We start from the raw sequence: 14,757 nt of genomic DNA on the forward strand, positions 1-14,757 counted from the left end.
GAGATGGGCCCAGGCAAGGGAGCCTAAAGGGGTTGGGAGGGACGTGAAAACTGACTTGTGTCAAAATATAGAGATGCAATATTTGTAATCAGCATGGAACAAGACCTGAAAAATAGACTAGTCAGTTTACCCATGAAAAGGAATTTATTGGTTCACATAAGTAAAAAGTCCAGAGGTACTGCTGGTCTCCCACACACAGCTAGATCTAGGACACAGATGATGTCCTCAAAATGTATGTGTATCCTTTTGTTCTTTTTCTTTCTTCATTGGCTCCATTCTTGGGCAGCCCCTCAGGCAAGATGTCTACCGGGTAGCTGCAGGCTAGTGTCCTGCGAAGGGAGAATGCCTCCTTCCTGGGGGCACACCAAAGTCCAAGCCCTGACTCACTGGTTTGAATGGAATTGCCTTCTCACTGCTGACCATCCTGACTGACTGGCCACCAGGTGTAGAAGGGGTGGGGGGGCCACAGGAACTTGAGTAGGGGAGAGGTGAAGCTACAAGGGAAAACAGGTGTGTGCCCGGGAGTGGACGATGGAAACGGGCAAGGACTCCAAGGATACAGACCCCTGGTTTAAGTTAATGTTCTAGGCAGAGGGGACTTGATACATGATGTTGCATGCATAAGTCACTCTTTTCAATGTTTTTCAGCATCTCCATGATACGGTGAAGAGGAATCTTGATAGCGCTACCTCCCCTCAGAATGGTGATCAGCAGAATGGCTATGGAGACCTCTTTCCTGGGCATAAGAAGACACGCCGGGAAGCCCCTCTGGGAGTGGCTGTCCCTGCCAATGGCCTGCCTCCAGCCTCCCCCCGGGGGCAGCCTGACAAGCCTCCTGGTGGAGATGCCCTCCAGCCCAGCGGGAAGCACTCGCTGGCCCTTGACTCTGTCAATAAGAAGTGTCTGGCTGACTCGAGTCTCCACTTGAACGGAGGCAGTAACCCCAGTGAGTCCTTCCCTATGAGCTTGAACAAAGAGCTGAAGCAAGAGCCTGTTGATGACCTTCCTTGCATGATTGCTGGGGCTGGGGGCTCCATATCACAGAGCAACCTCATGCCTGACCTGAACCTGAATGAACAGGAGTGGAAGGAGCTCATCGAGGAGCTGAACCGGTCAGTGCCCGACGAAGACATGAAGGATCTCTTCAATGAGGACTTTGAAGAGAAGAAGGACCCTGAGTCTTCAAGTTCTAACACACAGACCCCCTTGGCACAGGACATTAATATTAAGACGGAATTCTCGCCAGCAGCCTTTGAGCAAGAACAGTTAGGTTCTCCACAAGTGAGAGCTGGGTCTGCAGGACAGACCTTCATGGGGCCTTCATCTGCTCCTGTGAGCACAGCTTCCCCCAGCCTCGGGTCCTCTCAGACCATGTTCCACACTTCTGGTCAGCCCAGGACAGAAAATACCAGTGCAAACCTGATGCAATCATCAGCCCAGACCCAGAATGCACAGAGAGCCCGCTCTGGTGTGGTGCTGCCCAGCCAGGGCACAGGAGGGGGTGCAGAGCTGTCCTCTGCTCACCAGCTCCAACAGATAGCTGCCAAGCAGAAGCGTGAGCAGATGCTCCAGAACCCACAGCAGGCCGCCCCGGCCCCAGCCCCAGCCCAGATGTCCACATGGCAGCAGACAGGGCAATCCCACAGTCCCTTAGATGTTCCTTATCCCATGGAGAAGCCTGCCAGCCCTGCCAGCTACCAGCAAGACTTCAATAACTCCAAACTGCTCATGATGCCCAGTGTAAACAAGAGCTCCCCTCGGCCTGGAGGCCCCTACCTCCAGCCCAGCCACGTGAACCTGCTGAGTCACCAGCCACCAAGTAACTTGAATCAGAACTCCGTGAATAACCAGGGGCCCGTGCTGGATTATGGCAATACAAAGCCCCTTTCTCATTACAAAGCAGACTGTGGGCAAGGAAGTCCTGGGCCTGGCCAGAGCAAGGCAGCCATGCTGGCTTATCTACCCCAGCAGCTGCCTCACCTCAACAGCGAGCAGAACCCCTTGTTTCTTATGAAACCAAAGTCAGGAAACATACCCTTCAGGTCCCTGGTTCCACCTAGCCAGGTAAATTTAGCTTCACTTCTGTTATGTGCAGCAGATACATGAGTAAGGCTAAGAGCTAAATTGACAGGATCTCAGGTTGTTGTGGAAGGAGGGGAGGAGCGGCAGCTGTTGGCCTTTAACCCCCTTGGGAGTGAAAATTTCTAAAACAAACCAGGGTTGATTCTTAATAAATAAAAAGAAAAGTCCTTAGTGTAACTTGATTTTAACTGTAGGAATATACTTAGTCCAACATCTCTTTGTTGTCATGTAGTTTAATTGAAGTTATCTGTGGCTGTTTTTTACAGATAAAGATCACATTTAATGTGCTTCTTACAGGCTTTGCTTTTTTACCACCTTTCAGATCTTAATGTTAAAAATCCTTAGTGTTTGGCAAGCTGATAGCATTTCAGGCCTGTGTTGCTTCTCAGTGCATCTAAACTCTAGTTATTTAGGCATGACGTGCAAGAATTATCTGGCAGAATTATCTGGCTCCATACCCTAGAAGATGGTCAAGTACTAGTTACTAATTATCATGATCATTATTCGCATTTCTACTCATGTTCAAATATGTTTTAAAATGTCCCTTTCCTGGAAGCCTTCTCGTGGCTAGGGCTTGTAGTATAAACAAACATGGAGTGTTTTCCCTTGATTTCCTCAAGAGATAGAATGGAGCACAGCTTGCATTTCTCACTCCCCAGTGTACCCTGCACTGTCTTCCACGTCTGTGGCTATAGTCACATCGATTCTTTTTAACAGTTGTGGAATATTCAGCTGTGGATATACCACAGCCACACATTGATGGTGATTTAGGTTGTCTCTTGTTTTTCACTACTGTAAATAAGCCTGCAGTGAATACCTTTGTGTGTATGTCTTTGTGTACTTCTGGCACACTCTAAAATTTAAAAAACTAAAAACCCCAGTGCTGATAACACCGTGAGAAAGTGGACACACACATGAATTGGTTGAGGATGTGTACGTGGGTAGAGTGCTTTGGGGAAGTCATTTGGTATTATGTATTTTTCATAAGCCTTAAAAAACGTCACAAGCACTGACACATTTCCCCCTGCAAATTCACCTAAAGAAATAATCCAAAATAGAAAGTAATATACAAGGTTTTCATTGCATGATTATTTCTAATGGCCAAAAACTGGAAGCAGTTTAAACACCTCCCAACAGGAGGAGGCTCATGTAAATGTTGATGCTTCCATTTATTTCAGCTATTAAAATGTTACAGAGCCATTAAAAATGACCTTAACAAAGAGTAACACAGTGGTAACTACTGTCATTTGAGTAGTACTTTGCAACTTCCAAAGCACTTTCAGGTCCCTTAAGCTCCTGATGATTGGGGTGATGAAGTTAGTGTTAGAATCTGTCTGCAGTAAGATTAGAATCTTGTAAAGATTAAAAATACGAAAGGGGCTCAAAAATTTGAACATGCATAAAATACTTTTTTCCTGTTTTGAGTTAAATTTTCCCCTTTTAAAGTTAAGTAATGATGTTAAGATAATATTGTGGTGGCCTTTGATATGAATCCCACTTTTGGTCCATGTATGAACAGGTGATATCCATTAAAGTTCACATTGATACTCAGTAGTTTATGAGCATGAGTATCTGACAAAAACTGAGCAGTCTCTTCCCAGAAAAGTGCTTGTTCACAAATGGACAAATGACAACAGTTTCAGATAGCCCTGAAGCCAGGGACCCAGTGTTCACACCTGGGACATAGCGCCTCCATAAACCAGAGTCCCTCTTCAGAATGGTCTTCCCCTGTGGCCTGTCTACATGCAGACATGCTGATAAGTCAGTATTTACAAGCCACAATTGCTTATTGCACCTACCACGTGCAAGTATATGAGCTTAAACCTGCCTGATGTAAAAGCACACCTCTGCTGCTGGTGACTCAAAGGGAGCAAAGCCAGCATATGTGATTGTTCATTGCTAGGTACCTGTCTATTCCAGTATTAGCTTTTAGTCTCCACCTGGGCCCTGTAAAAATGACTGTCATTTGGAGTCATTAGCAGTGCAGCTGAGGCTGAGGCTTGTGTTCAAGAGAGGGAGCCATGAATGGGGCACTTCCTGGGCGGAGCTCGGCTCGTTTGGTCAGTTCGCAGGCTTCACGAGAATCCCATTATCTGTTGACAGGAGCAGAACCCCGCTAACGTCCCTCACGCGTCCACATCCGTGCCAACCCAGGCCACAAGTGTGGGGACCCAGCCACCTGCCGTGTCCATGAGCAACACTCACAACAGCACTTCATATCTCAGTAGCCAGCAGCAGGCAGTGGTAATGAAGCAACATCAGTTGCTTTTGGACCAACAGAAACAGAGGGAGCAGCAGCAGAAGCACTTGCAGCAACAGCAGTTCTTGCAAAGGCAACAGCACCTTCTGGCAGAAAAGGTAAGAAGAAAGGGAGAGGAACCTCTTTCTCCTTGGCCTGCATCCTAAGTCATGGCAGGGTCTGCAAGCCTACTTACTGGTGTGTGTGCGTGTCCGGACTAGAGGGCTTTGCCCTTTACAAACCCGTCTCTGGGAATGTGGCATTGTATCACTTCCTTAGTAAGGATTAATGAAGGCAGAATATGTGGCTAAAATTGTACATCAGAATGTTTCCATGTCCCTTGCCTGGCAGCTTTCAAACCACTGAGCTTACTTATTATTTGGTTTGCCATGGAATCCAGCTTTGTTGTAAATGTAGACAGTTTGTTATAAGCAAGAAAGTGAAATAGAGACTTGAAAAAGTTCTGAGGTTTTAGAATCAGGAGAGACAAAGTCCCTCCCAGTCTTACAGTTTACCTGCAGACACTAAGGGTTCAAGGTAAAGTCTCAGGACTTCAAATTACATTAAGACTTAAGAGAAGAACTAGTTATCGAGAGTGTGGAGATGATTGAGGACAGCTTTAAAACCCACATCACTGCCTCAGTTCTGCCATTCTTTGCTTTTGTGGTAGTTTGTTTCTTCAGTAACAGCTTTATTGGGATGTAATTCACATGACATATAATTTACGCATTTAAAGTGTAAAATTCATTGATTTTTAGTACATTCACAGGTAAGTGCAGCCATCACTACGGTCAGTTTTAGAATAGTTTCAACACCCCCAAAAGAAATTTTGTATCCATTAGTTGTCATTCCATTTCCCCCAACCTCCCCAGCCAGTAGTAACTACTAATCTACTTTTCTATAGATTGTCCTGTTCTAGACATTTCATACAAATGCTTTCAAGGTTCATTCATGTTGTCTCTGGACTTCATTTCTTTTTATTGCTGAATAATATTCCATCATATGGATATGCCACATCTTATTTATCCATTCATCAGTTGATGGACATTTGGGTTGTTTCTGCTTTTTGGCTGTTACGAATAATGCTGCTGTGAGCATTCATATACAAGTTTTTGTGTGAACATATGTTTTCATTTCTCTTGGGTATGTATGTAGGAGTGGAATTGCTTAGTCATATAGAACTCTGTTGTTTAACCTGTTGAGGAACTGCCACAAACTTCTTTTGAGGAACTTCCACAGCGGCTGCACCATTTTACATTTCCACCAGCAGTGTGTGAAGTTCCAGTTTCTTCCCGTCCTTCCCAACACTTGTTATTATCTGTCTTTTTCATTCTAGCTATCCTAGTGGGTGTGAAGTGGTATGTCATTGTGGCTTTGATTTGCATTTCCCTGATCTGCCCTCTACTTTTTAAACTGATAATACCCACCTTTTTGTAATTCTTGGCTCCTTAAATCTGCCCCATCCTTCTTTGTCATACTATTAATTTTAAATCCCCAGAGTGAGTTCATTACAGCACTTTCCACAATAGCCAGAAGGTGGAAATAGCTGAAATGTTCATCAACAGATGAATGGATAAACATACAGTGGAGTATTACTCAGCCATAAAGAGAAATGAAGTCCTGATGCATGCCACAATATGGATGAACCTTGAAAACATCATGCTGAGTGAAATAAATCAGTTGCAAAAGGACAAATATTGTATAATCTCACTTATATGAAATAAGCAAATTCACAGAAACCAAAGTTTATTAGTGGTTGCCACAGCTGGAGGGAAGGGGAAAGGGAGAGTTTTGCTTAGGGAGCATTGAGTTTATGTTAATGGTGGTAGAATGATTTGGAGAAGGATATCGAGAATAGTTGCATAATTTGAAGAATGTCATCAGTGTCACTGAATTGTACATGCAGAAATTGTTGAGATGGGGTATATTTTGTTATGTGTATTTTCATCACAATTTAAAAAATCTCCAAAGTGAGATCACCAGTATTATCTCCACAGGAGCCTTTGTATGAGGAATAGACTTGGACAATTTACTTTTCCCTGACCTAATACCCTGTTTTCTTTGTTTTATGTGATTCTGTTGTTTTTGGCTTTTTCTAGGAGAAGCAGCAGTTTCAGCGCCATCTGACCCGCCCACCACCCCAGTACCAAGATCCGACACAAAACACCTACTCACAACAGGTTGGACAGTTCACAGGTAAAGAAAAGTGATGAGGGAGTGATGGAATAGGGACGGGGGGGCACAAGTACTGGGCCTGCCAGTCGGCGTTTTCAGCTTGCTGTCAGTCGTCCAGTGCTAACTGAACTCCTGCTCTCTGCCTGACTTCATGCTAGGTACTACCCGGGTTTAATTGCTCATAAGAGCTTGAATCTAAGAGCCTGGCCTTCTGTTTACCCTGCAGCACCAAGAGCAGAGGGTCAAAGGGGCTGACCAGAAGAAATATTGTGCTGGATCCCTGGCTGTGCAGTCTTGATGCAAAATCATTTCTAGTTGGAGGACATCTTATCAGCAGAAAATGCCTTCTGTAATTCTTAAGAAATTTCTTTGCTTCTTCCGTCATATGTCTCTTCAAAAAATGACCCTCTCGTTTTCTAGATAAGGAGAGACTTAATGCAGTTGTTTGGCCTTTTGCTTCTTTTCTTCCCTCCTGTCTGCTCACTGTGGTATCACAGATGACAGCATCAGCATTCCGCACTGTCTCCCAGTCAGCATCTGCCACCTACCACAGAGTAGGTGCTCAGTAAATATGTGGTGAATCCATCCTTTGGTTATTGAGTTCTCCCTCCCTTGGCCATCTTGCCCATCTCAGGTATAAACTATAGGATCTGGGGAGGTGTATTCACACATTCTTTTTCCTTCTTCATCCCCCCACCAGCACTTTTTATGTGCCCTGTCATCCACGTGACTCTAACAGCCTCTTCCCAGCAGAGTCTGAGCCCAGTCCCTGTGCAGTTTCTCTTTGGCTTTACAGCCCTGTTCTTGAGCATGGCATCCAAAGTCCTTCTGAACCTGTCATCGAATCTCCCTCCAGCTTTGTCTTTAACCAATTAGACACTTTCCCCACACCCTACCTCTGACCAGCACCTTCAAGTGCCTCACGCAGACTGCCTTTCCATAACTCCTTGCCTTTGCACACATTCTTCTCTATTAGTAATGCTGTTTGTCTCCAAAATGCTTAATTGCTAAACTTCTGCTCTTTTAAAACCCATTGTACTTGTCATTGACACTATGAAGCCTCCCCCAGATTTTCCAGGGCATTGACCCCCCCTGGTCCTTGGTGCTCCCACAGCTGCTACAAAGCCTATTATGACCCTCATCACACCATATAGTAACTTCTGCCTCCCAGCGGCAGATCCTGGGTTGGATCCACCTTCAAGTTCCCAGTGCCCAGCATAGTTTCCACCATGGAACAGAGATTTGCTGGGTATTTGAAAAAATGAATGAATGAATCCACTGGCTTCCCCTCCTGGAGGGTCTCCTCTTCCTCTGTGTTCGTCTGAGCCCCATCATTGTTCTAGCCTTGCCTCGTTCTACCCCCGGCTCTTTCTTCGCTGTGTGCCGCAGACTATGAGACAAGGCCTTGTGGACATCACTGCAAAGGTGGTCAAGAAATGCCAAATTGGTTGACAGAGTCTTCTCTTGCTTCTAGGATCCTCTGCTGCTGTGCCTGGCATGAATAACTTGGGTCCGTCCAACTCCAGCTGTCCTCGAGCATTCCCTCCGACTGGGAATCTCATGCCACTGGGCCCTGGACACAGTGTGGTTTCCTCTCTGCCCTCCAGCTCGGGCCAGCAGGATCGGGGTGTGGCTCAGTTCACTGGCTCCCAGAGCCTGCCACAGAGCAGCCTCTATGGCATGACCTCAGGCATAACCCAGATAGTTGCCCAGCCCCCGCAACAGGCCACCAATGGACACACCCACATTCCACGGCAGGCCAGCGTGAGCCAGAACGCCTCGGTCTCAGCTGCCTATGGGCAGAACTCTCTGGGGAGCTCTGGCCTCTCCCAGCAGCACAGTAAGGGGACCCTGAACTCTGCTTTAACTAAGCCACAGGTGTCAAGGGTGTCAGCAGCCATGGGAGGCCAGAATCCGTCGTGGCAGCATCAGGGAATGCCTAACCTGAGTGGCCAGACCCAAGGGAGCCCCAGCGTAAGCCCCTTTACTGCAGCCTCCAGTTTCCACATGCAGCAGGCCCACATGAAAATGTCCAACCCACAGTTCTCCCAGGCGATGCCCACCAGGCCCATGGCCCCCATGAGCTCGGTGGCCGCGGCGGGGTCCATGCTGCCCTCCGTGAACACGCAGCAGAGAACCAGCGCACCTGCACCACCACCTCCACAGGGACCCCCACCACAGGTCCTGCCAGGACTGAGCCCGGCCGTGCCTGAGCTGGGGGCCTTCAGCCAGAGCCCAGCCCCACAGATGGGGGGCCGGGCAGGGCTGCACTGTGCCCAGGGCTACCCGGTGCGGACCGCGGGCCAGGAGCTGCCCTTCGCCTACAGTGGGCAGCCAGGCAGCAGCGGGCTGCCCAGCATGGCTGGGGATACCGACCTGATCGACTCCTTGCTGAAAAACAGGACTTCAGAAGAATGGATTAATGATTTGGATGACCTTTTAGGATCACAGTAATGGGAGAATTTAAGATGTTTTTAGTGTTCATACAACCTATATTTTTGTTCTCAGATTCAAGAAAAAACAACTACTTCGGACCAAAAGCCCATGGACAGGGATCTGGGCCGGTGAAGCCAGAGCCCAGTGTTAGGGCCCAGCCCAGGCAGGCTCTGCGGGCACGTGGCTCCCAGGCCAGCAGTTGTGGTATGTCGGGCTGGCTCCAGCCCATCTGCTGGCTTCATTACCTGGTGTTGGGACAGCAGAGTATTCTAAAGGTGGTTTTCTGTCCAGATGACCAAAAATCCAACAGAAACAACAACAGTGAAATCTCACAATGTCAGGCTTACAAAAAAAATCTGCGCCGTCATGTTGACTTAATCCAAGGTTTCTTCATTGTCCCAGTTTTGGGGACAAGTTTTTGTTGAAACTTTTTATATAGCAGAATTATTTGCAATTTGTAGCGTAGAAAAGTTTAAAAAAATGTTTTTAAAAGGGTTTTAAACAGATTAGGATAGGTAGTGGTTTAAGTTGATTATGGGCACTGGACACCTAGGGTTTTCTTCCTCTTTGTCAACTTTCAGGGGAAGGGAGTGGCTGGAAAATCATTCTGTAAGTGCAGGCTGCCCTGCGGAGGCCAGACAGGAACAGGGTGCTGGGAGATCGCAGACCTTATGACACAGACGTGGTCTCTCTGGCATCTCCTGCTTGCAGTAGGTTGTTCTTCCTGTTGAAATTTAGGAGGCCCTGACCCCAGAGGAGTCCCTTTGCCGTGCCCTTGGTAGCAGGACCCCAGGCAATCCCCTCAAGTGAAGGAGCACCCGCTTCCAGGGTCAACGGCAAAAGTGGATACGTGGGATTTCCTGTGTTCTTATGTGTTCTAACCTCCCACCTTCGCGAGTTACTCAGAAAACTTGTATTGAACATGTTAGGAACGTGGTGCACAGATGTCTTTCCTTTACCCCATTTTCCTTTCAAGTGACCTTCTGCTTCCCCTTCTTCCTCTCTCCAGCCAAAATGGAAAAACTTCTTTAGGGCAATGATTTACTAGATTGGAGGGAGAAGAAAAAAGTTGTTAAAATTCCATAGGGAACCTGAACATTGTAAGGAGGTGAGATCGCTCCTCCCCAGAAAGTAAAGCTTTTGGGAACTCAAAAACTAAGAGTGTCCTGGTTGGCAGGGAGTCTTATGTGACAGGCCCAGAGGAGGAATTCCACTGTTCTACGACTCTTTTCTGCCTCTTCCCATATCAGATGACTTGCACTTTTTAAGAGAGAATTGCTTTATAACACTAATGTATCCTTTCTAAATATTCAAGTGGATTTTTCTTTTAAGGTCTATGAATTAATGGACTTGGCTAAGCTAAGATTCTGCAGAATAGAGTATTACATGATGGGCTGTTTGTGGGAAACGAAGATGGAGTGAGCACTTCCGTATAATTAAAGCAAAACGGTAAGCGCAGGGTGAGACCCTTTTAAACAGAATGTTAGAGAGAAAATGATACACTGAAAAGAGTGGCTTATATGCAGAGCAGTCTGTGGAGAAACCTCAACCCCCGTTTTTATTTTCCTGAAGTCTCAAAGCAGATCAGTCAAGTATCGTGTGCGGAAATGGAGCCGAGGGAAATATTCACGTGAACAGCCTGAGTTGCTTTGAGGGGATGGAGGGCTGTACACACATTGGTAATTATTCTGCACCAGCAGTGCCTTTTTCATTGGGGGTTCTTGAACCCTCAGATCCTCTTCTCTAATAGCCATTTGCCACCATGGGTGGTGTTTGGATCATTTCCCCTGTAAACACCTTCCCAGCCTTCCCCAAATGCTGAATTTAGCTCTCAAAGAAGGAAGTGAATCATAAAGCCAGTGAAGACTCCACCTTCAGAGTGAGTTCCCCAATCTAAGGAGAAGAGGGCGACTTCAGCATGTTTTCTACCAAAAATAGCAGGGCCTGAGACTGATCTGGATCCTTTTCCTTTTCTGGTCTCCCTCTGGCTGCTGCCCACCTCTGTCCCTGGGGTGGTCTGAGAGGGCAAGAACCCACGCTCCCTGCCTGGGTCCCGGGGCTGGGGGGCTGGGGAGACAGGCGGTTGGGCTTCTCACTTGCTGCAGTGTCATAGCAATAAAATGTGATTCTTGGGGTCCCCCCAGGGAGCTGCCCGTGGCTTTATTTATAAGTCTGGTTTCTGGGTAGTCAGGAGGAGTGACTGTGCTTTGGTGCAGATCCTCGTCTTCCCAGGGCCAGGACTCAAACGAAAAGGGTGCTCGGACTTTTGTTATACACATTTACTTTGTGTAAATAAATGTTTACAAGTTTATATTAAAGATGGAATAAGAGTTAGATCTGACTGTATATTTTTTACTTTTATAGATTTTAAAACTATGATCCTTTATATATGTGTTTTTGGGGAGCTATGATAAGTTTTATGGCAACAGTTGGTATTGTTAACTTTTTACTGTCATCAGAGTACATAAATATCCTATTAATCCCCTTATTCTTCTACTTCCCTTAACTCTGGTATACACCAAAAAGAAATCTTTCCTTGTTTTATCATTATAAAAATAATAAAAGTATTTTGCTAGTATGGAAACTGCCTGTGCGTTTGACTTCACATGGGGTGTGCTAGCAGGGTAAGGGGCAGACCTGTGTATAAGTATTTTGTTTGGTGGTTGATTTTCTTCTGAGATTTATTGACTTTTTCATTGCTACTGTGGTGGGGGTATGTGGTTTAAGCCTCGGCGTGACTGCTATCATATGATGACAGCTATTAAATTAGAGTTAACATCGCTCAGAGAACCCAGCCTTCCTCCCCTCTCACCATTTCCCTGTGTCCAGTGTGAAGGAAGTTGAACTAGATAACTCAGTAATGTTTTAGGCCTTTAACAGTTCAGATGTTTGATTTAAAACCTTTAGGTTACCCTCAGAGCTTTTCTTCTCCAGGTCCTACTTAGTTTCTCTTTGGCATAGAGTTTGGTTTCTTTCACCCTTTGATACCAACCCCCCCCAGTCCTGTCCATGTCACACTGATGTGGGATCTGAGGATGGTGGGCAGAGCTGTTCCCCATGGAGCCCTGAAGTGCAGGACTCCTTGGTCTGGGAAACCCCGGCCTGAGCTAGTGGCCTAGGCCTGAGTGGTGCCGTCTCCTCTCTCAGGGATGTTAAGTCTCCTCAGCTTTGCAGTGAGTGGTTCGGAGTCCCTTGGAGGGGGAGAGCAGTTTATCTGGCCTCAGGCAGGCTGGGGCGAAGAAACTTCCTGCAACACAATCAGAAGGTAAGATTACACGAGTGTAAAGGGGAAAATAACTGACAAATACAAGACTATGTTCATAGCCTTGCTCTGTAAGTTTCAATAAACGAAAAATAAAACTCAGAACTCCTCCCTGAAGTCTTGGCTCAGCATTCACAGCATGTGGGGAGGGGGAGCTTGTCCTCACTAGTAATCAAAGAAATGCAGATCGGAGAGAAAGTGAGATAATGCTGCTTGTTGGAGTTAGCAAGGACAGATGATACTAAGTGCTGGCTACAATGTGGTAAAATAGAATGCTATGCAATTGTTTGTGGTAAGAAATTTTGCAAAATTTATCAAGCTCCTTAAAATGTTAATGCTGCCTGTCTAACCCGGCAGTTCTATCTCGGAGAACACATCTGTGAAAAGAATGAATACAGAAAAATATATAAACACAATGGTGTTCACAGTAGACCTGTTTATAACCGCAAAAAATTGAGATAATCTAAATAGCTGTCATAGAGGACTAATTAAGTAAATTGTACTTCCACTTGATGAAATATGACGCTGTTATCTTAAATATTTACCACAGTTTTGACTCATAGTAACACGGAATGATGGCTTTTTTAGACTTCTTATGTTGCAGGCCAGTAGAGAAGAAATATGGCTAATAGAACTCTTAAAAATTCCCTCCCCCTGTTGCCGGGGTCTTCTGCCCAACCTGGGCAGCCCCTATGAGGTTCTTGCCTTCTACTGACCAAGAATGACCAGGAGAGGCTCAAGTTTTCTGCACCAACAAAGCTTTATTGAGGAAAAAGTAGCTCGAGAGCAGAGACAGAGGGAGAAAACAACGCTAGCCTTTGTCTCCCCGAACAAAGGATTGGCTAGGGCTTATAAAGGTTTTTAGGTGGGAAAAGGCATCATCTTTATTCATGAAAGGTGGGGTTATGAAGATTAGGTGCACACGCAAGAGGTAGTTCAAGATGGAAACCGTAACAAAGGCTCCTGGGACTGGATGGCAGGACTTATTATGGGGTGCCATGCCTGCGCAGTTGCCCCATGGTGCCAGCTCGATTGCTGTCGTGGGTCTGTCGGTCACCTTGCGGCTGTCTGCACATGCTCCAGGGACAAGATCAGGCCGGTTCTTCTGAAAAACATCAAGGAAGTACATTGAAAGCTGGGTGGGTTGTTCCAAGATAATGGGTTTTGTGTCATTTTTAAGCACATGTTTTTAGTTCAGGGTCCTTTGCCTAGGGGCTCAGTCCCTTTTTCCCTTCCCTCTCTCACCCCGGCCCATTTTTTTTAGGAAAAATTTCACATACAAAAATAGAATAGTATAATGAACCTACGTAACCAAACCCAACTTCAACTCTTACCAACATCTTATTTCAGCTACAGCCCCCCGTACTTCCTTTTTTCTGGAATGTTTTAAAGAAAAGCTTAGACATCGAGTCCTTTCACCCATGAATACCTCGGTATCTGCCATTGTTAAGGTAACCAGGTAACCAGGCGTCCAGACCTCTGCAGCTCTGAGTCCACGGCTGTCCTGGGTCACTTGCCTGGAGGGGAGTGTTCCAGTCCAGCCAGGCTCAAGGCTGGAGGGCAGGCTCCAGGTGGGACCCTTCACTGACAAATATAGCAGGCATTATGCTAGGAACAGGGAATATAGTCACAGTTCCCTGCTTCATGGAGCTTATGGTCTCCTGCGAAGAGGACAGCACAGACAGATGAATAAGACGATTTCAGAGTGGTAGGTGTTGGAAAGAGGGCAGTGGTGGTTCAGTGGTAGATTCTCGCCTTCCATGCAGGAGACCTGCATTCAATTCCCAGCCAGTGTACCCTATGTGCAACCACTACCCGTCAGTCAGTGGAGGCTTGCATGTTGCTATGATCCTGAGCAGGTTTCAGTGGAGCTTCCAGATTTAAGACAGACTAGGAAGAAAGGCCTGGTGATCAAAAATCAGCCAGTGAAAACCCTATGGATCCCAGCAGTTCGGTCCACAATTGATCTTGGGGATGGCCGAGGACTGGCAGCATTTTGTTCCATTGGGGGGCAGCTCTATGGCAGCTAACAACAGCAGCAACAACAACAGGTGTTAGGAAAGAAACTAGAGCAGGGTAATAAGGTGGAGTGGCTGGGGCCAAGGGACTGAGGGTGGGTCCAGACTTTAGATAGGGCGGTTGGGACAGTGCTGTCTAAGAAGGTGATGTTTAATGAGGCCAGAACACTGGGGGAAGACCATTTAATTACAAAGGCCCGGAGGCCACCTGGAATGGGAGACGAAGTTCCCCAAAGGAAGAGTGGGGAAGGAATGCTGAGAAGGCAAAAGTAACACATGCCCAATGCAAGTGCTAAGAGTAAAAGACCATGACACTGCATATTGAAGGGGAGTGGGCTCCACCTCCTACCCATGACTAGGGGTGCTGCAGTGGGCTGTAGGGCTGGCAGGCACTATCCTAGGGCCTCAGCTAGCCTGCTGAGGGCTTCAGCCTGCCCAGCCCCAGGAGATGCCCGAGGTAAGTTGGGGCAGGCACCCTGGGGCTGGCCTGCACCTGCCATTGTTAACAGCATTATCAAGAAGCCCGCGTATGGCCCACATATTCA

The 14,757-nt window shown here is 46.6% G+C and overlaps 1 protein-coding gene across 1 annotated transcript in view; it reads left to right on the forward strand.

The window, feature by feature from the left end:
• The window catches only part of MAML1 (mastermind like transcriptional coactivator 1), a 50,217-nt gene extending 38,292 nt beyond the window's left edge, over positions 1-11,925 (forward strand). Inside the window, exons 3-7 of the mRNA XM_023741435.1 lie at positions 444-454; positions 649-2,064; positions 4,186-4,440; positions 6,421-6,517; positions 7,971-11,925. Coding sequence (XP_023597203.1) covers positions 444-454; positions 649-2,064; positions 4,186-4,440; positions 6,421-6,517; positions 7,971-8,950 — 2,759 coding nt within the window. The 3' untranslated portion in view covers positions 8,951-11,925. The remainder of the gene's footprint in view (positions 1-443; positions 455-648; positions 2,065-4,185; positions 4,441-6,420; positions 6,518-7,970) is intronic.
• The last annotated feature ends 2,832 nt before the right edge of the window (positions 11,926-14,757 follow it).

Source organism: Trichechus manatus, unplaced genomic scaffold, assembly GCF_000243295.1.
Source record: "Trichechus manatus latirostris isolate Lorelei unplaced genomic scaffold, TriManLat1.0 scaffold00181, whole genome shotgun sequence".
NCBI lineage: Eukaryota > Metazoa > Chordata > Mammalia > Sirenia > Trichechidae > Trichechus > Trichechus manatus.